Source organism: Liolophura sinensis, chromosome 13 (assembly GCF_032854445.1).
Source record: "Liolophura sinensis isolate JHLJ2023 chromosome 13, CUHK_Ljap_v2, whole genome shotgun sequence".
Lineage (NCBI taxonomy): Eukaryota > Metazoa > Mollusca > Polyplacophora > Chitonida > Chitonidae > Liolophura > Liolophura sinensis.
In genome coordinates, this window is record NC_088307.1 from 16,726,004 (window position 1) to 16,753,791 (window position 27,788).

At 39.6% G+C, this 27,788-nt stretch overlaps 1 protein-coding gene across 1 annotated transcript; it reads left to right on the top strand.

Annotated features, from left to right (window-relative positions):
- Positions 1-79: 79 nt before the first annotated feature.
- On the top strand, positions 80-27,013 carry LOC135480922 (GTPase-activating protein and VPS9 domain-containing protein 1-like). The gene is given in 24 exon segments (XM_064760853.1): positions 80-164; positions 5,424-5,672; positions 5,674-6,612; positions 6,614-6,655; positions 7,192-7,267; positions 7,270-7,316; positions 7,631-7,805; positions 8,756-8,922; positions 9,265-9,403; positions 10,619-10,900; positions 11,508-11,647; positions 13,190-13,309; positions 13,722-13,842; positions 14,366-15,423; positions 15,649-15,736; positions 16,724-16,762; positions 17,663-17,758; positions 18,139-18,574; positions 19,728-19,862; positions 20,155-20,278; positions 21,447-21,513; positions 21,728-21,842; positions 23,203-23,341; positions 24,321-27,013. Coding segments are annotated over 23 exon segments (4,956 nt in total). The 5' UTR covers positions 80-164; positions 5,424-5,534; the 3' UTR covers positions 24,594-27,013.
- Positions 27,014-27,788: the final 775 nt, after the last annotated feature.

A 27,788-nucleotide genomic window follows, 5' to 3' on the forward strand; every position in this document is an offset into this window, starting at 1 on the left:
TTAGGGAGTGCATAGCCAGGTTGAGAACGGAAAGTGGTCCCAGGCATGCGCAGATGTATGTATGCGCGGATCAAGCTGGCAAAATGGCTGTCAATCTGATGTCAAGGTGCGAAAAGAAACATCACAATGACTGGATTTAAACTGTGAGTCTCTGTAAACATCAGGTTAGTAATGAGAAGTTATGATTTGGTCATATTTCTGCGCCATGATAACAAGATGATGTCTTCTTGTTGACCTCTTTTATGGTCACAAACCCTAGTTTGAGTCACCTCCCCGAACAGTCTGTTTACCTTGCCGTTGTTGTTGTAGTTCAATACGGGGGTTCCTCCCCCTCGAAATAGACTACGTTTCAAACCGTAAAAAGTAAAACTTACGACAGTTTTGTTATAGGACAGATTCGTAAGTAGGGTGGGAACGCCATACGACCATATAATTTTTGTTATATATACAGAATCAATTATTTGCGAAATGTCAAGATCTACTACACTGTTAAAACTTTTAATGAAAATGTTGCTTCACGTTAGATATCAGTTTTGTCATTACATTTTAGTATCACATTTTGTTTTTCCATTTTTATATTTCACTCCCATATGCCCTGATTATATGAATATGAGCTCAAGGAGATGATGTGATGATTATAGGCCTTGTCAAAATTATAAATGATAAATAGAATATTGCACTGTGAAGGTTGAATGCCATAAATATTGCCCTCGTAAATCATTTCCAATCATATATATATATATATATATATATATATATATATATATATATATATTCTGTAAGATAGATCACAAGCTAGAGACCACTTGATCACCTCAGTAACAAACAGTTTGGATAAAGAAGATGGTCCTCCATTGCATAGGAAAATGCTTATTGTTAACTAAGTATGATGACTTGTGATGTGACTTCTACATACAAGTACACACATGCAAATATATAAATAAAATAATAGGAGAATAAATTTTTGAAAGTAGCCTACTTGAAAGGACTAGACATCAAGTTTCATACATATAGATGTAGATTCGAGTGGCGCAGCTTCAGGAGTGACAATGTATTATAATTCCCAAGAAGGATATTTTGCCTGTGATTTCTTCAAACAAAACCAATCCTGCCAAGATATATCCCATTTACACGCTTACTTTTGGCATTATCTTCACTTTTTACTCTGATTTACATGCGCAAAAGAACTTCTGCATCACCATCACACCATCAACTATCTATAACAATTGTGGATTAAGTCAACCCCTATGTTTAAATGAATCATACTCATATGTAATACTTTTCTGGGATTCGCTTTCATTTCGCTGGGCTTTAAATTGTGTTAAGGACATATTTCTTTGATTCGGTTTTGGCTTTTAGTTCGAGCATTCTGCCCAGAACCAATATACTGCTCGAAAGCTTGTTTTGCTTCAGTCTGAGTGCTGTTTATGTAAAAATGTTAAGCTGTAGGTCACATTTTTATAATTATTTAAAAGCCAGATTGCAGGCTTCTTGTGCCTTAATTTATTAATCAAAATGCCTACCTTATCAGCCTCGATACATGACTTTCACCTGGATAATTTATTTAAAGCTCTGTTCTGTGCAGCAAAAGCACTCCTGCTTTTAAGATTTTAAAATAACAAGTACAAACCAAGCCTTCAGTTGCAAATATCTGATTTGAGTTGCACAGACAGGACAGTTACGTTGTGAAAAATTATCAAATTTGTCAGACGATATTTTGCCCCGTCTGCGTACAAGCGTTGTATTTTTGTCTGGTACCTTGCATAAAGTCAATTCGGTGGATTTATCAGTGGGATTTCTCTTAGTGGTAAGTGCTTGAATAGTATGTAGAACAACAAGGGACAGTTGAGGATGCAGGTGCTGCTCTGGTTTGATGGAATCATGCAGAACATAGGCTTCTTTGATAAATACGACACACTAGGCAGAATTCTGCATTGGAACACTTGTAGCTGTTACCTCTTTGCAACTAGCCAAACCTTCAGTATGGTGCAGTGTCCATACACAAATAGTATAACTCTGAAAAACGTCAGTGTGACTTTATTTCAACATTTTATTTTGCAATCATCACTTTTTCGTCTTTCAGAGTTTACATTACTTGTATGTTACATTAAACTTATCTGTGGTACTACGCAGAATTCTTGGCCTGTATATTTTCTTGTTTTAGTGGTGGCTTACCGTGTCATGTATCAGAGATCAGCTCGTGTTCATTCAGACACTTGCCTGCCTGTGACAGGTACATGTGTACATCTGAATAGATATACATCAGCTGACATTGGCTCTTATCAGTGTAAACTTAGGACTGAACTGATGCATGTGGAGAACAGATTCATTTTACTCCGCAGTAAGGCCTGACTAAGACTATATTCTTTTATAATACTACTTTCCATTCCTGTAGTAGCTCAAAATAGTACCTTGATTTGGTTTCTAGGTTACAGACTCTTTGTCATGCAGGAATGCTATGTGATTAAAAGTCTTACATTTTATAGAGGGTACAGCGCTAAGGAGACTTTGATGGACCCTTTAAAGTGGATGAAAATAACTAAAATATAATAATTTTATTGGTGATGTTTAAGGCTATAATGCAAAATTTGCATTCAAAGAGACCATACCAGTGATTTTGAAATACATAATGAGGGTCACTTTATAACTTCTTTAAAACTTACTATTATTTTAAGACTGTGGATAGTACAGTTATGAATCTGCAGTTTGCCTTTCTTGGAAAATGGAAAAAATTTGATTTGATCAACAGTCTGTATTTGTTATATGGGTTTTTTGGCCAAAATCTGTGATGTATTCTCTACAATCACAACAGTAGTCAGATCTGCGTATTGGTTTATAAGGAAAGAGAAGTGTACGGTGTAAACCGAAATCCTTCATTAGCCTTTGGCAAACTACTGGACTGAAAGGCGCAGACAAACCATCAAGAATAAAAACAACTGAATTCAAGCCTGCGATCTACATCACTGGTTAACAGCCTATCGGATTGCTGAACTAAAAGGCCAAGGTTTCAGGTACAGGTAGCTCATATCTGGAAAGGAAACATTTGTGTCAGCCCAGTGGAACTGTCTGCTATTTGGTGAGATTTTTGGAAGTACAGTGTAGAAACCAGTGTTTTGCATTTATAGTAGATTCCTTAATGCCATATATACATATACATATATATATATAGATAGATAGATAGATAGATTTATATTGCATGCATGTACTATACATGTGAAGTGCACTAGTACATATTTATGTAAGGTGTTTAAAGAAAGCTTTCATGTACATGTGTGTTATGGGCTTATTTGTAAAGTTCATTATACATGTGTGTTAGAGGAGATGAGTTGAAAGAGCATCAGCCTTCATGTAGTAATTGCTAGAATCAATTGTAGAGTGACTGATGGTTTTATGTTTCAGTTCGACATTTACTAGGTCATAGTTAGACAATAAGTACAGATAGAGCCCTGAATTATGAAACTATTTGAACAATTAAGTCAGCTGAGAATCTTCCGTGTGGAAAGTCTTAGTCTTACATCTAACCTGCGAGTCCAGGTCATATTCTGCATGTCCATATAGTGTAACAGTATGATCCGGAAGTTTCAGTATTTGCGTCTGTATAAAGTAGTCTGTCTTCCAGCAACCAGTGGGTGATCATGGGTTTCCTCCCACCAGGATCCTGGCTAAACTGGTATAGGTAATATATTTTTGAGTATGGCGTCCAATCAAACAAATAAATAAGTTAGTAGTGTGCCCCTGAAGTATAAGATTCGCAGAGGGCTAAGGTTTATAAGTACCCTAAATGACCTGAAATTTCATCCATGACTAAGTTGCTCTTTTTTCCGGGAGTTCTAATGATTTTAAAAAGGTGCTATTAGAGGTGTTTGGAAGGAAGGATGATATCCTGCTGGGAAAATGCTAATTTTAGCACTTTTCTTTTGTGGTCAAATTTTTATGTCATTGTGGGCGTCCACATGGTTTTTGTAGGGTAATATCATTAATGGGCTGAAATGCCACATGATGATTAAGCAACCCCACAGGATTAAACCCTAACCGAAATATTACCTCAGAGACCAGAAGCTGTCACGTTCTCAGGGGTAGATGTTTTCTAGGCTGATGAGGGTCCTTGTTTTATTTGTTTACTTGCTTTTTTGTCCTTGTTTTGTGGTGGTGGAAGTTAACCACTCCCAGGGCCATATCTAGAGTCATTTTACTTCCGGAAAACATTTGAGCTCCCAAACTAGTGGGCCTCCAAATATGTCAAGGTGTATTTAATCTAACAAATAAATTAAACAAAAACATGACGGTTTACCGACAAAAATTTAAGTTTTCATACAAATTTTCTTCATTCACAGACTTAAAAGCTTTCAGAAGCCATCATTTTGAGTTGCAGTTTATAAAATGTGTTTATGCGGGGTTACAATGTCACCTGTAAAGTTGGGGATCAGAACCTTCAGTTTTGTTGTAGATGGGGCCCAACTCCTTGATGATCTGGTCAGGGGGATAGGTACCTTCAGAGCTCAGAATAAACCTGTTTGTTATCATTTTTTGTTTATGTATTGTTGTGAAACTATTCCATGATATGAAGTGGTGGTTTTATGGTTGACAAGTCCGTCTTTAAAAATATGCTGCCTTCTGATTTTGTGTAACCTTAGCTGACTGGCAGAAAAGGCCTCACTCCAATGTTTTCATTGAGCTTTTCACCAAAAAATAATTTTATTTCTTCATTCCCAGTGCAAGCTACCCTTAAGTGCAAAATTTTATTGATAGTGTGAAACAGAAACCAAAAACTAAAAATCCCAACCAGCCTGCCCCAATTATCCAGACAGGATTTAAATAGGTTAGGTGAAGCAGCCATGTTTTTTTTAGGATGGTCCCTATGAGAGAATCCTGTTTAATACCGCAAATATGCTATTTTTGGCTGAGATTGATCATGTACAGTTATAGTTTATGAGTGGAACTCATCACCTGTCTTTTTATTGTGAGTTGCCACCCCCATGTGTAACTGAATGAATGCTGAGATTGATCATGTACAGTTATAGTTTATGAGTGGAACTCATCACCTGTCTTTTTATTGCGAGTTGCCACCCCCATGCATAACTGAATGAACGCTTTGATGTATCATAGTAAATTCAACGAATTGCTGATGACTAACAGGAAATGGCAGCTTTTGAATTGTCGGTGTTCATATTTTTATGTGTCCTTTGTATACACTACAGGATTTGTATTCTCAGAGCTTGTGTGAGTAAGGGATATGTATTTGATTTATATGCTGTTTTCATTGTGTGAAAAACCTCCTGTTTCTCTTTTCACAATTACAAAGAATGGCTGCCAGTTGTACATTTTCTCTTGGATGTGAGTATTCAGTTGGATGACTGAATGTGTAAAAACATCAACTTACTGGAGAACTAAAATTTATAAGCTCTTTCTCTTGTGTTTTGCAGTCTCTACATGTTGGAAAGAAAAGATGTGAAAAAAAAACAAGGAATTTCTCTGTTTTGACATTTTGATATAGCTCTCTTCTAACGGCTGGTTTTCCTAAGAGAAGTGCAGCCATGGCTCTAAGCATGGACATCCTGGAGCTGGCCTGCCACTTACGGCAAGAGCGACTGTACGTCAACACAGAAAGAGAGAATCTCCAGAGGCTTAATGAAGATGTGAAGAAAGTGGCAGAGGATATGTATCATTCTGCCCTGGCTGGCTAAGCAACAGAGGTCAATCCTAGATGCATTAATTCGGTCGTCTCAAGACGCCACACCTGCGGAGTGCTGCGGGCGCATCAACCAGTTGGACTATGTCAGCTTTGTGGATAGTTATAAATATTTGAGCTATCACGATACTAAATACGGGGAATTCCTGAAGGTCTTGCGCGAGTCGCCAAAGCTTCTAGCGCGTTGCATTGCCTGTTGCGAGAAAGACAGATATGATGTTGCTCAGAGTCTAGTCCGGATTAGCATGTCTTCCATATATGCAAACTGTGTCATGCAGGAAGATGAGACCTTTGCCCTTCAGCTTTTGAAGACACTCTTGGAACTACAGGTGTCTAATCACATGGACCCAAGACGACTCATACGAAAGGGAACGTGTAGTTTCAGCCTAGTTTTCAAGCAGTTTTTTGACAATCTGTTTCCAGCGAAGCTATTTTTGACAGCAGCCCTTCATGAGCCCGTCATGAGACTGCTCATGGAGGATGAGTGGTTTTATGATATCGACCCTGACAAAGCTGTGATTCGCTTTCCACCCACTGAGCGAATAAAACGATTCGGACAGGCAGGCACTGACGAGTACAAAACGAAGCTGGCAACCTACAGAAAGTTTATTGTGGACAAGCTCGTGAGCTTATCAATGAGGTTCGTGCAGTCCATTAAGAACAACTTGCACTGTTTTCCTTCTAGTCTTATATGGATTGTGTCACAGGTATTTCACTGCCTGTCGAAATCTGAGCGTGTAGGGCTAGCGGACATTCGGTCCACGTGTGCCGATCTTGTCTTTGGTTTGTTTATTTGCCCTGCCATTTGTGACCCTGAACCCTACGGGATCACATCAGATGTCCCCATAAGTCACATAGCACGTCACAACTTGATGCAGATTGCCCAGATCATCCAGTTGTTGGCCATCTCCAGATGGGAAGATATCGACCCCTAAAGTCCGTGACCTCTACGGCAGATTTGATAAGGTGAGAGTAGGCTCAGATTCCAGGGGAATTCCCTAGGTCCAAATTGACTCATGATAGCAGGATTAAATTAAGCTGTGAACGTTTGAATATATTTATGTGTCACTGTTGGATGTTTTCTTTTTAAATGGTTTTTGCTGTTACATGCATAAATATGATGAATTTAACTACACATATGTTTAGTATGCGCTATGTTTTTCGCTTGGTGAAATCTAGGTACATGTAGACAAGTTTAATTATGTCAGTAAAGCTAAGGATACATGTATGTAACTTTTTTTCTTTTTTTTTTTCTTTTTCTTGAAGCTTAGGTGATACATTCACATCTACTTGTTGTAACCATCACTTACTTCCAGTTTTCCACATTTCATATTGTTGACCATTCTGTTTACATGCTCTGATAGTGAACATGTGATACGAAATGCATGAATACTTTGCAGAATTTCTGCCTCTGAATTATTTCTCATGTTGGCATATTTGGTACTGGCATGACTTGTAAATGACTTACACAGTTGTTCATACTTGCCCCGCTGTGTTGACAGGGCTGTATGTCAAATGTGCTGGATGCCATGCTAGACGGGACAACGATGGAGCTGCCCTCAGGGGACAGGCACAGCCATACAGCAGAGCCGCTGTCCTCATCACACAAACTCAGCTGTCTCACCTGGTGAGCTTACCTGCCTGAACTAACATCTCTAACAGTTAGTAAACTCCCACAGGACTCATACAGCCTCAGAAGAAATTATATAAATCTATTATTAGACCAACTTTACTAAAATCAGCTTTTAAACTTTAGAAAAAAAATGTTTCTCTGTAAAAATTGATAAGAATTTCTTTGCTCCTAAAGACAATGTAAAAGTTTACAAAGTGGGTTAATCCCACCATAATGCTGGCCGCCGTCGTATAAGTGAAGTATTCTTGAGTACAGCGTAAAACACCAATCAAATAAATAAATAAATAAATATTGCTCTCTTCCCTCAGATCACATATTTACGAAGTGCCGTCCCTTTGCTGGAGGAAGTTGGAGCTGAGAAGAAGCAGCTTGAGGAGTTGTTGTCTTCTCTGCCTAACACTCTCCCCTTCTTGAACTCCCAAACGTCGACGCCTAGTCAGACTCCACCAGGCACACCGAACATGCAGAAGAAGACATTGAGAAGTGAGTAGTTTGCTTTGTCACTGTGAATTACTCTCATGCAGGGATCTCCCTGCCCGTATGTTTGGGCCTGCAACATGCAAATATTCCTCCTAAAACCTCAAAAATGATTAGTACATTAATGTCAACAAACATTTTTTACTAGTCAAATGATACAGAAAGTCTTTATTACCTTCATCAGCAAAATAGTTTGATCTCAAAACCATTGTACATCATGTGCATGTTATATAGATTACATGTACCAGTTCCTGTGAAGAATTTCTGGAAAAGTATCAGCCACATATAAGAGTTCAATCCCAGTAAACGTGAACATGTAGATGCCGATTTTAAACTGATTTTTAGCTCCCCTGTGCAAAGTGCTGGTTTAGTTTATGTCATACCCTGAGCGTCGGCACCCAATAATAGGGAAAGCAATGTTAAACAAAATGTTAGGGGTGGTGTCTTAAAAAATACTGCAAATATTGAGATCAGGATTCAAACATATGCAGAACAGAATAACATGAGGGGGATATTCCTTTGTTGATTTGGTGAATACATATTAAGTGCTGTAAATTACTGAATGCCTGACTTATTGTATGTATTGACCTGAACTTTTACATGCATATAAAGCATGACTTCAGGGGGATATTCCATCGCTGATGCTCTGTGTGCATATTAATTACCATAAATTACCAAATTTATGATTTCGGTTTTGCATTCATGTGTCTCCTAGAGGCGGGCTCTTCGGTAGCCTTGCCACCAAATGTAAGCTAAGACAGTCATACTGTGCCAGTTTCAAACTTTCTCAACAACAGTTTTTTTTTTTTTTTTTCAGCTGTGTAACGAAAGGAATTCATCCACATTTTCACAGTAACCTTTCATATTAGTTAGCTAGTTAACGGGAAGTTAGTTAATAAGGCTATGTAGAAATTAAGTTAATGAATCCATTTTGAAAATGAGTCTGCTCCCCTCAGGTCTGAAGAAGCGTCCATCTCACAGCCCTGCTGATGACACGACCAGTCCTCCGTCTGAGGACATTGCAGACCCAGAGATGACGTCAGCGCCCAAGCAGCCAGAAGAGGTCTTAGTTATCTCCTTTGGGCAGAACTTTGACTGTCCAGGGATGCTGTCTGAACAGAAGGTATGTGGAGGTCAGCAGTTATCATTACAGCAAAAATTCTCCGTCCTGACAGTGTTTACACAAACTATTTGCCACACATTCAGTTGAACACTTGCAGAAGAAAACTTTCTGTTTTTGCAGTCATTTTTTTTTATTTTTCTTTAGCTGCATGATATGTATGAATGTACATGTGTACCTGAAACATTGCCTGTTTTGTTGGGTTTTTGGGGTTAGAAAAAGTACATTTTGCCAATCATTGTTGATTTTTTAAGCATCAAATGGTCAAGTTTTGAAAGATCAGATCATGCTGGAGAGTGAATTATGTAGGCTCATGGGAATTTTTAATTGAACATTTTTTGTCAGGTTTTGTCCTTGGAGAATGAGACACGTAGACGGAGAGTGAAATACCAGGGTGTCCTGAGTTATGACATCAATGTACCTGGCCAGGAAACACAGGAGAAAAGGACGAGGTTTTCACTGTCACATGACCAGGAATCTATAGGTACCCATCAAAATGTGCTGATTGTACACTGTGTTTTATGTTAGTGGTATTTCTGAATCTTCACATGACCAGAAATCTATAGGTACCCATCAGAATTAGCTGATTGTACACTGTGTTTTATGTTAGTGGAATTTCTGAATCTTCACCTGACCAGAAATCTATAGGTACCCATCAGAATTAGCTGATTGTACACTGTGTTTTATGTTAGTGGAATTTCTGAATCTTCACCTGACCAGGAATCTATAGGTACCCATCAGAATTAGCTGATTGTACACTGTGTTTTATGTTAGTGGAATTTCTGAATCTTCACCTGACCAGGAATCTATAGGTACCCGTCAGAATTAGCTGATTGTACACTGTGTTTTATGTTAGTGGTATTTCTGAATCTTCACATGACCAGGAATCTATATGTACCCATCAGAATTAGCTGATTGTACACTGTGTTTTATGTTAGTGGTATTTCTGAATCTTCACATGACCAGAAATCTATAGGTACCCATCAGAATTAGCTGATTGTACACTGTGTTTTATGTTAGTGGTATTTCTGAATCTTCACCTGACCAGGAATCTATATGTACCCATCAGAATTAGCTGATTGTACACTGTGTTTTATGTTAGTGGTATTTCTGAATCTTCACATGACCAGAAATCTATAGGTACCCATCAGAATTAGCTTATTGTACACTGTGTTTTATGTTAGTGGTATTTCTGAATCTTCACCTGACCAGGAATCTATAGGTACCCGTCAGAATTAGCTGATTGTACACTGTGTTTTATGTTAGTGGTATTTCTGAATCTTCACCTGACCAGAAATCTATAGGTACCCGTCAGAATTAGCTTATTGTACACTGTGTTTTATGTTAGTGGAATTTCTGAATCTTCACCTGACCAGAAATCTATAGGTACCCATCAGAATTAGCTTATTGTACACTGTGTTTTATGTTAGTGGAATTTCTGAATCTTCACCTGACCAGGAATCTATAGGTACCCATCAGAATTAGCTTATTGTACACAGTGTTTTATGTTAGTGGAATTTCTGAATCTTCACCTGACCAGGAATCTATAGGTACCTATCAGAATTAGCTGATTGTACACTTAGGTCATAAACATGACAAACATCAGTGAACAGATATAACTATATGAAGAATAACTGCTTGTTATAAAGGTATTAATACTTCTAATGACGCTAATCAGTTAATCCATTGCTTATTAAAGGGAACACAAGTGATATTCCGGAGGCAATATCTGAGGCGGCCTCCAGCCACTCTGTGGGCTCCGTGGACCTGGAGAATGACAACGATAACTTCTCGGACATGCTCTCGGCCAACGTGAGTGGTCGGGGCACCCCTAATATCAGCGGCAGAGACACGCCCCTGTCTCAGGCTGAGAGCGTGGAGGACAGACGAGCCCCAGATCTGCCTGAGACCGTCCAGAAGTCAAACAGAGAAGACGTCACTGATCGATTTGGGAAGTTCGAAATCCGACCAGAGCTTGAAAGTGAGTTTAAAAAAAAATTGTCAAAGTTTTCTGTAGGGAACTGCTTTCAGTATAGTCATCCTCACTGTGTGGTGTTTTTGTTGATACTTTGGACTACAGGGAGTATACTGTGGTGTAGTGGTTAAAGGTTCTTGCCTTTGAATCGACAGGACACCCAAGATGTTTTGTGTCATTCCTGGCCTCGTTACAAATATGGGGTGCAGTTATACACAGACATCACGTGTGGGAAAGCCTGAGATCTGCGGTTTTCTGCACCCAGAAAACTGACCTCCGTTATATTTGAAAATTCTGAAGAAGTGGGACATAAATACATACAGTTGTTATTGTATATACTATCCACGATAGTATATTAAATATTCTTAACTAGGGCTGATAAATAATGAAGAGCAGTAAAACAAAGTCATCAAAATGCTCTGAAAATTTATCATTTAAGATTTTCTCTTGCCTGTTGAAGAGTCCTTCACAATAGGTATGTAACTTTTTGTGATTTATTGAATTTTGCTTACAGATCCTTTTCCAAACACATGTTGTTGTGTTAAGAAAAGCGAAACCCATTACAGTTTTGTTCTCATTAAGAAGTTAACACGATTAATGCTTTTGTTTGTAGGAGATGAGGCTAAGTCTACAGTGAGTGAGACCTGGAGTACAGATGTACTGGCCAGTGACTCTGAACCTCCAGAATCAAATCAGATGGAGAGGTTAGAAGAGGTCACGGAGGAGATAGTCCGGCAGAACCTGCTCCCAGAGGTCAGTACCCTCAGACTGCAGAGAACAAGCTTCTATTGAGGATTATTTGGATTGTATGTCTTGCAATCGGCCAGTTGTCAGAGCAGTTTAATATAATGTATGTCAATCAAGACATATGGGCTGGACCAAGGATCTATTCACTTTTTGATTGGGTAGCATATATGACTTTGAACTGGGCCTGTGTGGTGTACAGTTTTGAGTGATGATACATGTATATCAGAAAGGCATAAATATTATACGTGTGTGGACTTTAGTTAAAGCATTGTCACTGGAAAATGAAAGCGTGTGAACATGTGAATTCAGTCAGTACGCTGAATAATGAAAACTTGTTGGATCATAAATACACAAATGCTGAAGTTATGGGAGTATGAATAGACAATAATAATAATAATAATAATAATTAGAATAATGTCCACTAAAAATAATAAATCAGCCAGTTAGAATACTTGATATTTATTGAAAGTCCCATTTTCCTGTTCAAATGCAAGCATATTTGACGGGAGTGGTTATCGGTGTGTAAATCAGTCTGGTGTCACATAAGTCGGTATACTGTGAATCTTCAACATTTTCAACGTCTAAAGCACTTTTTTCAAGTGGAATTTATGCATACAGTTATTATGAAATGACACCAAAAATGATTTTGTTTGCGTTGATAAAGATGCAGTCTTCTTAAAATGTTGCAGCTTATTTCTCTAAACCTCATAGTTCCCTCAGAAAGTTTCAGAATATTGGCCGCAGTGGTCGTTGAAAAGGTTGAAAGAATTATTGCACTGATATAGCCCGACATATGTCAGGTTATGTCGGGCTATATCAGTGCAATAATCCGGGTTTAGCCTAACATGTGTCAGGTTATGCCGGTTTAGCCTAACATATGTCGGGTTATGCCAGGTTTAGCCTGACATGTGTCAGGTTATGCCGGGTTTAGCCTGACATATGTCGGGTTATGCCAGGTTTAGCCTGACATATGTCAGGTTATGCCGGGTTTAGCCCGACATACGTCAGGAAAATAACAATGTCAGAAGTAAGATTTCAAGATAAAGATTGAAGGGAGCGATGTCCAGGTTTCAACAGGTTACGTTACAAGACACAGAGCTGCCTACCTTGGTGACATGACAATATTGCTTCACAGCATGCTGGTGTCAGTGTGCTCGTTTTGACATTTTGTGGTATATTGAATGTAGATAACTACTTCAGCAGGATTAGTTGTGGTTTGGGGTTGCCAGTATTGCAAAATGATATTCTGTCAGCAGCTTTATCTAAATGTGATTACCCCGGTTTCCTCCCTCCATAATGCTGGCCGCCAGCGTATAGGCGAAATATTCTTGAGTGTGGTGTAAAATACAAATTAAATAAATAAATAAGATTACTGACATATTTAAAAGGTATGCAGACAGCCCCACCGTGCCATAAAGAGGCCAATGTCATTTTCCAGTAGGACGTCACACTCTTGACGACGTAATTGCATAAGGACGTAACTCAAAAACTGTATCACTGTAGACTGATATCTGAAATATTGAACCTTCGGTGTGTTGTCTTCGGTAGCCTGCCGGGGAGGTGTCTGAGACAGCCAGTGAGAGTGCCTGGAGCACTGATGTTCTGGCCAGCGACACCGACGATAAACAGTCAGAACTTCTTACTGACCTGGAACAGTGTAAACTCAGGGCTCTACATATATCATGATTTAAAACATGGAAAATCAGGATTTTTGGTGGCTTGGCATTATCAAGCATTGAAATTAAGAATAAAGAACAAAGCTGATAGATTCTCATTGAGAAGCAAGCAGTTGCTTAATGTACTCCTGTATGTATATGAGAGGCAGAAAATTGATCTAATTAGAATCAATTTACATTGCTTTTAAGCTTGTATAAGTGTTTATTTATTTCAGATACTGTAGAAAATGTGAATTTTCGTCTGTCTAAAATTTGAGCTAAGGTTTTACGCTAAGTTAGAAGTACTATTGATTGCACCTTTTCTCGGATATAACCTTTGAAAAAGTGTCGAAAGATTAATCAGTGTATAGTGTGGTTTCTAAAACAACTTGTGGAGGATTTACTTATGTGTGTGTTTATATCAGGATGACATCAGCAGCGTGGAGGAGAGGTCTCGCCCAGGTGAAGATGATCGCGATCTGGATGTGCTGGACTCGGAGGATAACCAAGGCGACGAGAACAAAGAAGACACACCTCAAGCTTCAGGTAAGCGTTATCAGCATCTTCCCACACAGGGCTCCTTCATCGGCACAGTGTAGGCTTTAAAAGTGGTACTATTTTAAGGCCTTTATAAAAATGCATTTTTATAGGTCGAACACAGTAGTTTCAGATATAGTAATGAAATTGGCCAGTTCCACAAATAAGGTTTAATTTTACTGGTTGCAGTGTGTAAGTTGAGTTCAGATTTAGGTATGCTTAAAATTTTTGGCTCATGTCAGGGGTTTAAATGTGCGGCCTTAAGGTGATTTCAAAACATTTCTGATCTCTTTTGTCTGTTAGATCTGTAATTTTGAGAATTTTGATCCAATACCTAAGCATTTGTTTTTGGATCGGTTGATCAAAACTATATGTGAAGGTCAAACAAGCAAATTGCACAGTGAATTCGAAATGCTTAAGCTAACCACTGCTGTAAAACCAGGAGGGTTTGTGTAGAATTGAAGGGATTTATGTCTAAAGAGAAGAATGCATGCTTTGTTTATTAGATATTATCCCATGTGTGTTTCTGTAGGGGGTCAGAGTCCCTCTGAGGATCGTCTGTTAGACAGCTTGGGGGCTGTTGGAGGGGGTGAAGCTATCTACAGGAAGAAGAGAGTCCTACCAAGGGCATGTATCTCTGACCCAGCCACTGCCCTGAAAACTGGGGTAGACTATGACCGGGACGATTTCACTATGGAGAGACGACAACACAGCGTCTCCGATATCGTCCAAAACTACCAGCTCAAGTCTAGCACTCCATTCACCATCAGTAAACGACAGTCAGACAGTTTGAAAACTGCCGAGGGAAAGGTCACGAATTTACTGGCAGCCATGGAAGATAGTTCACCTGCACCCCGGCATAATCAAGCCACCAGACAGGAGCAGAGGTACATGTATCAGGGGGCGCGGCCCAAAATTCAGATCATGGGGGAAACGACAGACTCAGATATTGGCACTGCCTCTCCGGATCTGGGGTACGAGAGCCCAGAGGGGGAGAAAGTGGATGCCAAAGTCAGAAAACATAATTTTGACTTGGAACGCCTGGCGCAGACTGACTCTGGCATACTAGTAGCTGATACACCTGTAGAAGACTATTTTGCTGTGACTTCTCCCTCAGCAGATGTTCTGTCTGCTGATTCAGTGAAACTCTCCGAACAACAAAATACAAAGCTTGATGCGAAACGGCTTTCAGCCTCCTTGGCCATGTTTGACCCATTGTCTCCATCGACAGATGATGATGCTGACCTTCTTGAGGGTCCAGGCACAAGTAGTAGCCACACCCCCTTAGAGACAGGACCTGCTCATACTTCAAGTAACCGTAGCTCTCAGGCCAGCATGAAGTCAGTAATCATGGCAGACTGTAATGCGAGTGGTCAGATTGAAAGACAGGGCATTCTACTTCCTGCCAGGCAAGGAAATGGAGTTCCATTAACTGAAGGTCAAGACTTCATCACTGTCAATCAAGAAGATAGGGTGAGAAGGAGGCGGGACAGCAGTGGCAGTAGCCAATCCACACATTCTGCCAATTTGAATGACCTGTCTGGTAGCAGCCCAAGAGCCGAAACAATTTCACAGAAATCTGATGAAAAGGTTGGTCACAGTTTTAGAATATTTGTTGGAGGATTTGGGTTTTTTTAAAATAAGATTGGATTTGGACATTAACAGTTTTATCCAAAGGTGTCGATTTGTCGTATAAAACTTGTCTAATTTGACCAATCAGGTGAAAATATTTATTTGTATGTCAAGTGAGAAGGAAGACTTGAGTAACATTCAGATTTTATATGTATTAAAATCAGGCTAAATATTCTTCATCAGGATTCCTTGGACATAGAGTACAGCTCGGAACACGGCAAACGGAAGAAGGGCGGGTTTTTGAACAAGGTCAAAGAAAAGATTGGAAAAGGTGAGAAAGAATTGTACGATAAGCAATATTAACATGCTGTTAGAATCATTGTCAAAACCAGTTTATTGTGCAGCCTACAGTTGTGAACGCCCTGTATTCACACATAGTCCACAGCTTTTCGCCCGCAATGCCACCAGGGCTACATGAATTCCCCATCAAATGTTTTAGTTTTTACCAGCAGTAGGTAGAGAATCAACAATCAAAAGATAAATCAACAAACTTGGTGAAAGAAGACCAGCATTAGAATTTCAGTTCTTACTATAGCTTAGCGTGTGAACAGTGTGTTTTTTGATTGGCCTTGTTAAAACAAAGCTACCTGAAAATTCCCAAGACACTTTGTGGCAGGAATACATTCATAGATGTACACAGACTATTTTTAGGTGTAAACAGTTGTTTTGATTGCATTTGAAGAAATGAATTAATTTAGCCAATCTTCACAAGTCGGCCTTTCACGTCCTGTACAGTTGGGTATGACCATTCCCAGGCAGTACTGTGTTTATGATGAGAAAAGCTCACTGTATCATCCTGACAAATGACGTAGAGCTCAGAGAAACACTGCATTAGAAGCTGATGTTCTTGCGGTCTAAGCTGATTAGTTCCTTCCTTTATGGATAGCTGGGGAAAATTTCCTGTTTCTGTGTATATCATTCTGTCACAGGGCATTATCGATGATTTAAATTTTGTAGCTGTGAAACTTGAGCAATGTGGGTTTTCACATTTGATTCCTCAACACAAAATACACAGTCTGTCTGCCTACCAAGTATGACAATGACTTTTGTCACCAGTTGCCACAGACCTTTCACTGAGATAAGACTGGTCTTTTCAGATAACATTGCCACACATTTTGATGGGAACCTTTAGCAGTGCATGCTTGTAGTGTATGCATGGGTGTGACATTTTGACTTCATTGACACACTTGTAATGTTTCCTAGATGAATGTTGAAATAAAATGATTATAACTTAATTTTTGTGGTTTCTTGTTTTCAGGCATGAAGAAGAAGGGCTCAAAGATAGATAGAGATGATGGTAGGTGCCATTCCTTCAGGGGTTATAAAGTTCAGAGTGTACCCTAGCCACGTACCAGGGAGTTTGACGGTTCAAATCCAGCTCTGTCATATTCTATTGAATTTTGAAGTAGGGATTAAATAAGCCTGCTGATTGCAATCAATATTTTTATCATGGATTATCTTTATTGTATATGAGAGGTTTTACGACAACTTTATTATCTGTGGATGTCTGTGATGTAAGTTAGGTTCTCTGATTTGTTAACTGCAAGAAAGCAACATTTTTTTGTGATATTTTTCAGAAGTCCGATACATGTAACCCACACTTTCTGTAGGCCTGCTACAGTGGTCTAATCATTAGAGAATCTGCCTTAAAATCAGGAGAATTGGGATCAAACCCAGATCAAGTTATACCAATGACTTCAAAATGGTACTAGGTCTGCCAGCAGCCTGAGGATGGTCGTGGGTTTCCCCCGGGCTCTGCCCGGTTTCCTCCCACCATAATGCTGGCCGCTGTCGTATAAGTGAAATATTCTTGAGTACGGCGTAAAACACCAATCAAATAAATAAATAAATATATCAAAATGGTACTTGTTGCTCCTTTGCTTGGTGCTCAGCACTGAGAAGTTAGAGCAATGAAGCAGGACTGGTTGGCCATAATGTGACTGGGTGGTTACCATGTGACTTGATGGTTACCATGTAACAGGGTGGTTACCATGTAACTCCACCTCCTTGTCTTTGTACATGGACACTTTCTGTAAAGGCCAGAAATGGCACATCTCATTTGCCTTACGTTAATAGCTTTATTAATAACATGAATATTCATGTCAGTGACTGGTGGAGCTGTACACGTATACCGTTCTACAATGAACTTGCAAATCCGTCCACAAAGAATGTTTAAGTTCTCTGCCCTCAATTACAGTGGACAGTGTACTGAACCAGGCTTCAGGTGAGGCGGGTGAGTTTGACAGTAAAGTGTACATACCTGGTCGCGATGAGCCTACCATCATGGTCACTGGTAAGTTTGTCTTATCTTTTTTTTTTAAATGGTTGTATTGAATTGAACCTTGATTCATAGCTTCATCATGACAAGTTACAGATCAAGTTTGAATGTCGGCTTGTTTTGTCCATTTTCAACAGAGTTATGGCCATTTTTGGTCTGCGGTAAACTTCGACGTACACTGTAGCTATTATTCTGATGACTGAAAACTGGTAGGGGACATGTATTTTTCCGTAATGTTTGCTAATCTAATGAGAAAAGGATTTAGCTCAATTTCCTGACCCATTTTCAGACCATGACATGACATATTGGAACAACTACGTGTTTATGCAGTAGTCCATGGGAGCAGAAACAGAAGAATCAAACTATATTTGTACATGTACGTTTCATTTCTTCAGAGACAAGTGATGATATACTAGACAAGTACAGGAAAAAGGTGACAAATGGAACAAGCTCACCCCAACAATATGACGCCATGGAAGGGACCAATCAGAGCAAGGACAAGAGTCACATGACCAAGGATGACGACACGGATGATCCGCCATTTTATGATCCAAACAACATTGAAAACTGTTACGCTTTCCAAGATGCTAAACGTAAGCTGAGACTAGTGTTGAGCACAGGAGACTTCCAGATGGGCGTGTGCATTGCAGACTTTCTCTTTCCCAGTGGAGGGCAACTCAGTCCACGAGAACATGATCTCCCTCGTCACGACAATGATCTGGTGAAACTGCTCCGTATGCAGCTGGCCGAAGCGATCAACCTTCAGGATAAAGACCTGATAGCTCAGCTTCACGAGGCTATTCGCTGCGCCAGACTGTTTGACACTCAAGGGTAGGTGACCTAGTTGTGTACCTAACAATAGTTTGTCACATAAGGTCCTCATGTACTATTGTCCTAAAGAGCTTTATACACACACGTAGTTGTTTGAAAAGGTTGGGGTTTTTTTTTTTTTTTTTTTGGTGCATATTCATTGCATCCATTGACTGTGAGATAAAGATTTATAAACAAGTGATGCAATTTTCAGCTGAACTGTGGAACTGCCAGAAAAGTGCTCTTTCATTATAACATTATTGTGTAAGAAATTTTAGTATCTTGCAAGTATGATTACAGGAATGGCTCATTGTTAATTCCTCACCAGCACTCAGAGGAGACTGCAGGCCTACCTTAATATTGTCTTTTCATCAGTTTGTCACAAAACAGTTTTACAGACTCTGACAACGGTTCATTGTATTAAACTGAAATTTGGTACATGGTTTCACCATGGAAAATTTCAGATCAAGGTTGAGTTTCAGGCCATTTCGTTCATTTGTAGAAAACTTACGTGAATTTGGGGGTTTTTTTCTGTTCATTATCGGCCTGGATAGCACAATTGGTAGAGCATCCACTTCGGGAGTGGTAGATCCAGGATCAATTCTTGATCGAGTCACACCTAAGACTTTAAAAGAGGAAGTTGTAACTTCCTCGCCTGGCGTTCAGCATGAAGGGAATAGTGCAACGACTGGTTGACCAGTATCAGTATAATGGCTCAGGCGGGATGGCTTACTTGCTTTCGGTAAGTTGTCTCAGTGAAGCAACACTAGATAAAAGAGCGGTGGAAATCCGTCCTGCAACAAGAAGGTACATTACATACACCCTCAGGATTCCTTCGTCATCATATGACTGAAAAGTTGTTGAGCAGGAAGTCAAACCCCAAGCACTCACTCACTCTGTTGTTCACTTTTATATGGCTACTATTATGACAACCCGCAGCATGGGACATGTATTGGACTTTCAGAATGGTGGTTGATATGGGTGTTGAGGGAGTGCCATACATGGGAAGGTTTGCCAGTAACCTGCGGATGGTCGTGGTTTTCCCCCCCGGGCTCTTCCTGGTTTCCTCCCCCCTATAATGCTGGCTGTTGTAGGAGTGAAATATTCTTGAGTACTGTGCAAAACTGCGCAAATCAAATAAATGAATATTGATAAAGTGTTTATTTTGCCACAGATGTAAGAAGCTTCTGAAGGCTTTGCAGGAGGAGTACAGGGTGAGATCAGCCTACATAGCTTACCTGGTCAGGTGTCGCCAGGGCTTACTGCTCTCTCTCTCACAACTACAGAGACTTCACAGCAGGATCAAACGGTATGTAGTCAAGCCTCCTTACAAAGACAACCGTTCAATCAGATTATTCAGGATCCAGCATAAAAATCAACAAATAATTTGTTTGAGAAATGTAGCTTTCAAAGCAGCGTACGTATTGAATCCTGCTTCCTATTTGAGCGTATTTCCACCAGCAATAATTTCCACCACTGTTGTGCTTGTGTAAGTAAACGATCTCTTAGAACTTTAATTAAATATTCAAATAAACCTAAATAGGTCACATTGTAGTCAAATGTGCAGGTATTCCAAAAATGAAAGTGATTTTATTTTGCAGTGATAAGGAAGTTTGCTACAAACACTTCACTAACGTCTGCGTGAGACTCTTCATTGAGAGCAAAGAGAAGGCTGTACTCAAGTTCATGTCAGATTTCCAGAAACTCACCGTCTCAGATGAAAAGGTAACAGTACAACTTAGGAAATATTGCGTATATTTGTAAATATGAATCTCCTCATTAAGGATATTCTTAGGTTACATAAATACGAATGAACAGCCAGGTGTGTAATGTGGTACAGGCCAGGGCCAGCTTTGCCCAAAGAGATCGGAGCTACAATCAGATGTAGACCTTGCAGTTGAGTTTGCAGTTGATTGTAAAAATAAATTGTGCTGCTTGTACAAAGGAATTGTTTGCTGATTGTAAATTTTTTTATGATCGTGGCAATTGTAAGCCAAGTTTGACTCAAGCCATAATCATTCATTCATTCATTCGTTCCAAATTTGAATCCATAATGGTGGTCCGGGTTCATGGCTATGTACCCAGTCAACTTTTCTTGCCTTCATTTTCGAAAAGTGTTCTGCATTGTAATGCATCAGCAGTCTAGTTAAGGCAAGTATTTGCACTGATCGTTCATTTTGGAGCGATTGTGAATATTTACAACAGGATTGAGCCAGTTGTAATTTCTAATTTTAGGTTACAACTATCGTAGCTTATAATACCCAGGTTTCATGTACAAGATCTTAAGTGATTTACAATGAACTTACATGAAGGTGTCCGATCCCTGTCTGCGAGCAACCCCTGGTGATGTACATGTACATATAGTTGTGCTTCTGAGGTTCGTGTACATCACGCTACGCAAAGTCATTACCATGGAACTTGAGTGGGTGCAATATATGTGAAGACATTCAGTTATAGTAGGTTACTGAATGATGCCATGGGTTTACACGTACTTGCATCCAAATTTGTGAGATCTGCCCTAGTTCCTCAGCCTTTTTCATTGCATTTTACGCACTTGGAAGGAAAACTACATGGGTTGGATTGGCCAGTTCCAGGGTTTCGCAAAAAGGATAATTTTATCAGGCAAGACAGACTAATGCCTTCAGAACATGCTTGAATATACACCTTGCAGACATGTGAAAAGGTTGAAGAATTACAGTTTATGTACAGTGGATTACCATAGAAAATATTCACTCTCACCCTTGCATTGTAACAACATTGAGTACGGGGAGTAATGAGTAAGGAATGAATAGCCAGGTGTCCGGATTAGGGGGTCATGTGTGGTGTCCTCTCAAAATGAAACAAATATTGTAAAAAACAAGACTGACTTGAAAATTCTTCAATTGTGTTACAGACTGACCTGGTAGAGAGATTTCTTCAGTTCTTGTACTCGTTCATGGAGAAAGACGGCATGTGGCAAGGTAAGGAAGAGATGGATGAGATAAAATTACAAAAAGATGCGGTGTATGAATTTTGTTGAGGTATAATTCTTTGTTTTGGTTGTGGTTACATGTGTCTTTCTTTTTAACATTTAGTATACATAGGGTGTTGCTCTTTGTGTTTGAATGGCAAAGAATAAGTAGTTTACGTTGGAATGCATATATCCTGATTTGTCTCCCCTTGTTGTGTTGACAGCAGCCAGTGAGTCTCAGCTAGAGGACGCTCGTCTCACCCTGGAGCGGTTCATCATGAGCAGAATTTACAGCCATGCCATGTTTCCTAACGGGGACGGGGACGTACTGAGGGACCAGTAAGTCACCAGGCAGTTCTCAGCTCTCTCTTACTCCTGTCATCACGGTAATACATTTATGATGGGGCAAGGGCCCTTGGCTGCTCAGTTTGACATGCCTATCATGAATTGCCAAACAGAACAGGCTTTGGTGTGGGACAGGGAATGTTTCTGATTTTTTTGCCTCCAATGTTCTTTGGGAGCTTGAGTCCGTATAAAGCAGTCATCAACGCTCCTGTGTGTGGTCTTTCATGAAGTTTTGGGAAGATTACTAGTTTCAGTTAGTATGGTATACAGATAGTGCTCACTCTGCAGGTGAAACTCTGTGTCTCGTGTAAAAAAGTTAATTAGCTACTTGCCAGAGGTGAGTGGTTTTCAGAGGGCATACCATTTTCTATAAAAACAAAATTCAGTGAAACAGCTATCATGTCAGAATTGAGTGCTGGACATAACACCATTCAGTCACTCACTGTGATCACTGTGTCAGATTAGCCTGGGGCAAGGAATGTGTGGATTTCCCTGCTGTCAATACTTGTGTTGCTATGGTTACCATAAGCAGTTGACACCACTCATGTGGCCGATATGGCCCATGGTACAGTCATACTTTGGTTGGAAGTCCACATGTCTTCCACCAGTAATGTGTGCATATCTGTACCTCACAAGTGGGAAAGATTGTCAGTAACGTGCCAAAATGAGCATGTATGGTACATCCAAAGCATTACACAATGGTTTGAGCAATTTGTTATTCTGCTGTCAGTGTGTGTCTGTACCTTTATATCTGTAAGATTTTGTTGTGGTGAATGTCTTGTGTGACTGTTATGTTATAAGATTGTGTTGTGGGGAATGTCTTGTGTGACTGTTATGCTGTAAGGTTTTGTTGTGGTGAATGTCTTGTGTGACTGTTATGTTGTAAGATTGTGTTGTGGTGAATGTCTTGTGTGACTGTTATGCTGTAAGATTTTGTTGTGGTGAATGTCTTGTGTGATTGTTATGTTGTAAGATTGTGTTGTGGTGAAAGTCTTGTTTGACTTATGTTATAAGATGGGTGTTGTGGTGAATGTCTTGTGTGACTGTTATGTTGTAAGATTGTGTTGTGGTGAAAGTCTTGTGTGACTGTTATGTTGTAAGATTGTGTTGTGGTGAATGTCTTGTGTGACTGTTATGTTGTAAGATTGTGTTGTGGTGAATGTCTTGTGTGACTGTTATGTTGTAAGATTGTGTTGTGGTGAAAGTCTTGTTTGACTGTTATGTTATAAGATGGTGTTGTGGTGGAAGTCTTGTGTGACTGTTATGTTGTAAGATTGTGTTGTGGTGAAAGTCTTGTGTGACTGTTATGTTGTAAGATAGTATTGTGATGAATGTCTTGTGTGACTGTTACCAGGATACTGAACAAGCATATCCGCCGGCTGGCTCAGATTATCACCCCTAACCACCGGGACATGAGGATCCCGCGCATGTACCACCACGAGTGTCCCTGGCCTGCCGCGCAGAGAGAAATCTTCATGATCAACGCCTATAAGGTAAACCTGTACAGTCCCTTTGCCTCAGAGCTACATGTATGATGTTATATTTTCTCTCCAACAGGCTGACATGTGGCTTAATGTCACAGAGCCATTTTATGGATGCTTAACTACCATAAACTTGCATTTCAGCTCTTAATAATCCAGTTTTACTTCAAAAAATCGTCTGTTGCATTTTGAAGACAAACAAAAATAGAAAATCCCTTCAATAATAGTTTTCAGAGCATTCCTTAATGTGCCTTACAATGATGGAATCCAGGTATGATGGAAAGCCCCAATACTTCAAGTCAGCCGAGGAAAGTTTCCCGTAAAATAAGTGTCATTAGTTACATGGCTACTCAGTGACAAGATACGGAAATATACGGTGTCAGTAATCATGATGACCTGATGTTTCTATATCCTGTCACTGAGGAACTGTGTAATGAATTTTTGCTGCCAGAGACCCATTAATACCGTTCAGAAAGACGATGTACTGGTAAAGGACACGAGTGGTGTCATTTTTTTCATGGTTGAACGAAGGGAAATTACCTAGGCAGCAGAGACATATGATATTGGCTGCAGGATACGGGAAAGTACATAATTCCCTATGTGAACTCTGCTGACCAATGGAAACAAGAGTATTTTGTCTGATGTGGGCTAAATGTTATGACCTGCTCTAGAACCAGAGGGAAATCGCTGTGATCTCATTGAAGAGATACATACATCAATATGGTCCGTAAAGCCCACCATACAATCTAAACATTTCACTGCATTCAACTCAGTGAAAAGAAAAAATCACAAAGAATGTTATGTAAAGGTATTTTCAGATGCAGTTTTCAGTTGTCTATCTACTGATGCTTACTTTTGCGGTTTCTTTGCCTGGAAGAGTTTGAAATAAGACGATGTTTTAGATTTTGATCAAAACCACCAAACCTGGCCAAACCGCATCATTTATTATTCATTCTGATCCCAAAACTCTGGGGGTTTTTTATTTTTGCAGACTCCTAAGGACAAGCTTCAGTGTGTGATTCGCTGTTCGACGACCATAATGAATTTACTGAGTCTGGCCAATGAGAAGTCTGTACCTGCTGCGGATGACTTCATCCCCGTGTTGATATACGTGGTCATCAAGGCCAACCCTCCGGGTCTCCTCTCTACCATTCAGTACGTGAATAGTTTTTATGAGAATCGTCTGGCCGGGGAGGAGCAATACTGGTGGATGCAGTTCTCGTCCGCTATAGAGTTTATAAAAACTATGGAATATGTGGAGTGAAGTGGGAGAGCTTCACTGTGGCATTGTCCGCTAATGGGATTAGAATGGTCCATGTGTATGTGCATTGTGGAAGGATTAGGAAAAGATGAAGGTGATAGAGAAGTGTTAACTTCTTTGAGACAGGCAAAATGGCATATACAAGGATAAAATGTGGATGCTTGGAATAGAACAGCTTTCTTTGTCATATGGAGTGAAATGGGACAGCCAAGAGGTATGACGTGAGGGAGTGAAATGGAACAGCCAAGAGGTATGAAGTGAAAGAGTGAGATGGAACAGCCAAGAGGTATGAAGACTCCAAGAGGGAGTAAAATGGAATGGCCTTCAGTGTGAAGTAGGTGTGCACATCCTCTGAAACTTTGCGGGATGCTGAACATTCAAATGGCCTTAGTTACGAAATGAGCAAGTTGACTACACTGTGGCCTGTGATTTAAAGTGAATCCTGAGCTATCTAGGGGAGTGAAATGAAACAGCAGACTTTGCATGGACTGTTCAGAGCTGTCTCTTTGACCCCCCGCCTGTTAATAATGGACCAGTCTTACACGTCTGTGATGAAACCAATTATGTCATATCAAATGACTACTTGTATAGCTTTCTTTCATGTTGGTAATATTGTGTATCAAAAAACTCCTGGTTCAGCTTGAATTTTTTTCAAGAAATTCCTGTCCTTTTCCCTTCTTCCCCATTTTTGGTGGTTGCTAAGGGGTGTTAAGGTTTGACTGTTGCTATGAACATGGCTAACTAGGCCCATGTGAAATGCCAAACATATGAAAAAGATATGTGTAAGTGATTTTGTACGTTATTAATATACAGATTAAATTGCTGTCCTCACATGTTGTTGTCAGAATCGCATAATGTACAAACTTACAAATCTTCAGTCTGTCTAGTTGTGTCAGCTACATGTCCTTCTCTCTCAGAAATAGCTGCCCTTCAAGTTGGATGGCTAGCAGTTTAAAAAAGCTAAAATTTACAGGGCTTCAGAATGACTGCTTTTAATCGTGAATGGTACATCGTAATCTAATGTCCCGAGGTAAACCACTGTATCTGTACATTGTACGCAGTTATTTTACCACAGATAACGCAACTCGATGTAAGTATTGGCATTTCATTTGTTGTTGACACTTGAAGATTAAGTGGCATTTGAACATTCTCCCATGTATATTATGTACAGTAGACTGAACAACTGTAAATACATGCAGCTCTTGGGAAATGAAAAGAAGATTTGCTACGGAAGAAAAAAATTTGAAGGAAATGAAGGGCATATCGAAATTATGTTAATTTGTTTGGAATTGGTTTGACTGGAATGCCCAAAGAGGGCATCGGAAGTGAAATAACATCCCATGGTGTAGAGGGTTTTAATTGGTATATTTCAGTACATCAGCATGTGAGTATGCATAAAACTTTCACAAACCAAAGTCCTTGTACATGGAGAGGATTTGTAATCTTGTTATTTATTGAGGATTATTTTATTCAGCTCGGGCATGACTGTCTTGCTGAATTTCCTACCATGCAATAGTGCCATCGGTATTATACAAGTAGACCCCTGAACACAGGCCTGTTGATCTAGCGTACCTTAGCAAATATGTCTAGCAGAATAACAAAAGTTGGATAGGTAGTCACTGTGGTACATGTGCATCTGTGTCTACGTAGGGATCTTACTTCTTAGCTCAGTTTTCCCTCTGCTGACAAAAAAAAACCGGAAGGCAGTAATCATGGTAATCCTGAACGAAAACACTGAAGCCAAGTCAACCGATGAACTTTCAACACCACATATCCACAATTCATCTTACAGCTAAACTTGTACCTGGCATTGGCATTGAACTGACTAAACGTTTTCTGTTTACATGAAACTAGAGCACCTTTATACACTTTCAATGTTTCTCTTTTTTACGAGCATTATTTTAGCGTTTTACTCTGCTTGGATTAACTGCTTTGTTGCACACCATTGGCATTATCTGTGTGGATATATCCCGCAATGGCATATAATTACACGAATGTAACAGTGTCTTTAGTTATTTTGTTGACGTAAAGAATTGGCCTTGTAGGCTATAAAGTTTGTTGTCCTGCCTATGTTGCCTGTATATAGTGTTAAGGTTTTTGCTTTGTTTGGCTTTAATGTCCAGTGCAATGTACGTTTGTATGCTTTATGTTATAAGGTTTTCGTCCAAATATATGATGTACATGTATATTTGGTTTAGATCAGTGTGTCCATGTCTTTTATCTTCTTGTCACACTATTGTAAAAGTGCTTATCTCTTTGTTGGCTTTGTTTTGTTGGGGGTTTTTTTTCCTGGTTGTGTTTTGTTTACATTTAGTCCAATTCATGCCAGCAGTGACACTGACATCCCGTTTACGTGATTTTCGAAGCCCACTTGTGAGATACCAGGCTGACCATTCACGTTATAAAGTATACCAGTGACACTTATTTTTTTTTTTTTTTTTTTTTTTTCAGACCCCACCTAAAAGATTTGTTTGACCTTGCTCAGAAAATAGCAAGATGGGTTGTGATTGTTTTTATATTTAATATCAACAAATTGTATAAAATTTCCAGTAACTAAAAATCCAGAGTGGATATCTAGAAAACTTGTGTAACTCAAATAGCATAAACATATGGTAACACATTTCCTTTAGGCAGTTCTTGCTGGTGTTCATCCTAGATACATTTTTTACCCAGCCAAGGCTGGGGGTGGGGGGGGGGGGGGGGGGGGGACAGGCTCTGTGCCCAATTTTATGTTCTGCTTATAATGCTTGAGTTACCCTTCATTGTCTAGTAGCTTGTACCAAGACAGACTATACATGTGTGTGTTTAGATCTATTGGTATGGCCGTTACTTGTTGTTCTGGTATCGGCTATCGACACACCAATTAGTTATTCTATATACATACTCAGTGGGTTTCTGCGAATAGGGCAAGGCTATTTATTATTGTGAAAGTAATTTGGTGTACTTACAGCTTTGACCCAAATATTATTAGTCAAAGTCTTTAAATGCGACTATATTCCAACCTGCAGATGGTCGTGGGTTTCCCCCGGGGCTCTGCCCGGTTTCCACCCACCATAATATACTGGCCAACATTGTACAAGCGAAATATTCTTGAGTACGGCGTAAAACACCAATCAGATAAATTAATCTGATTATTCATATTTGAATGGTCCTATAGAAAAAGGCAACTTTGTTATCAAGTCCAAATGGTATAGCGTC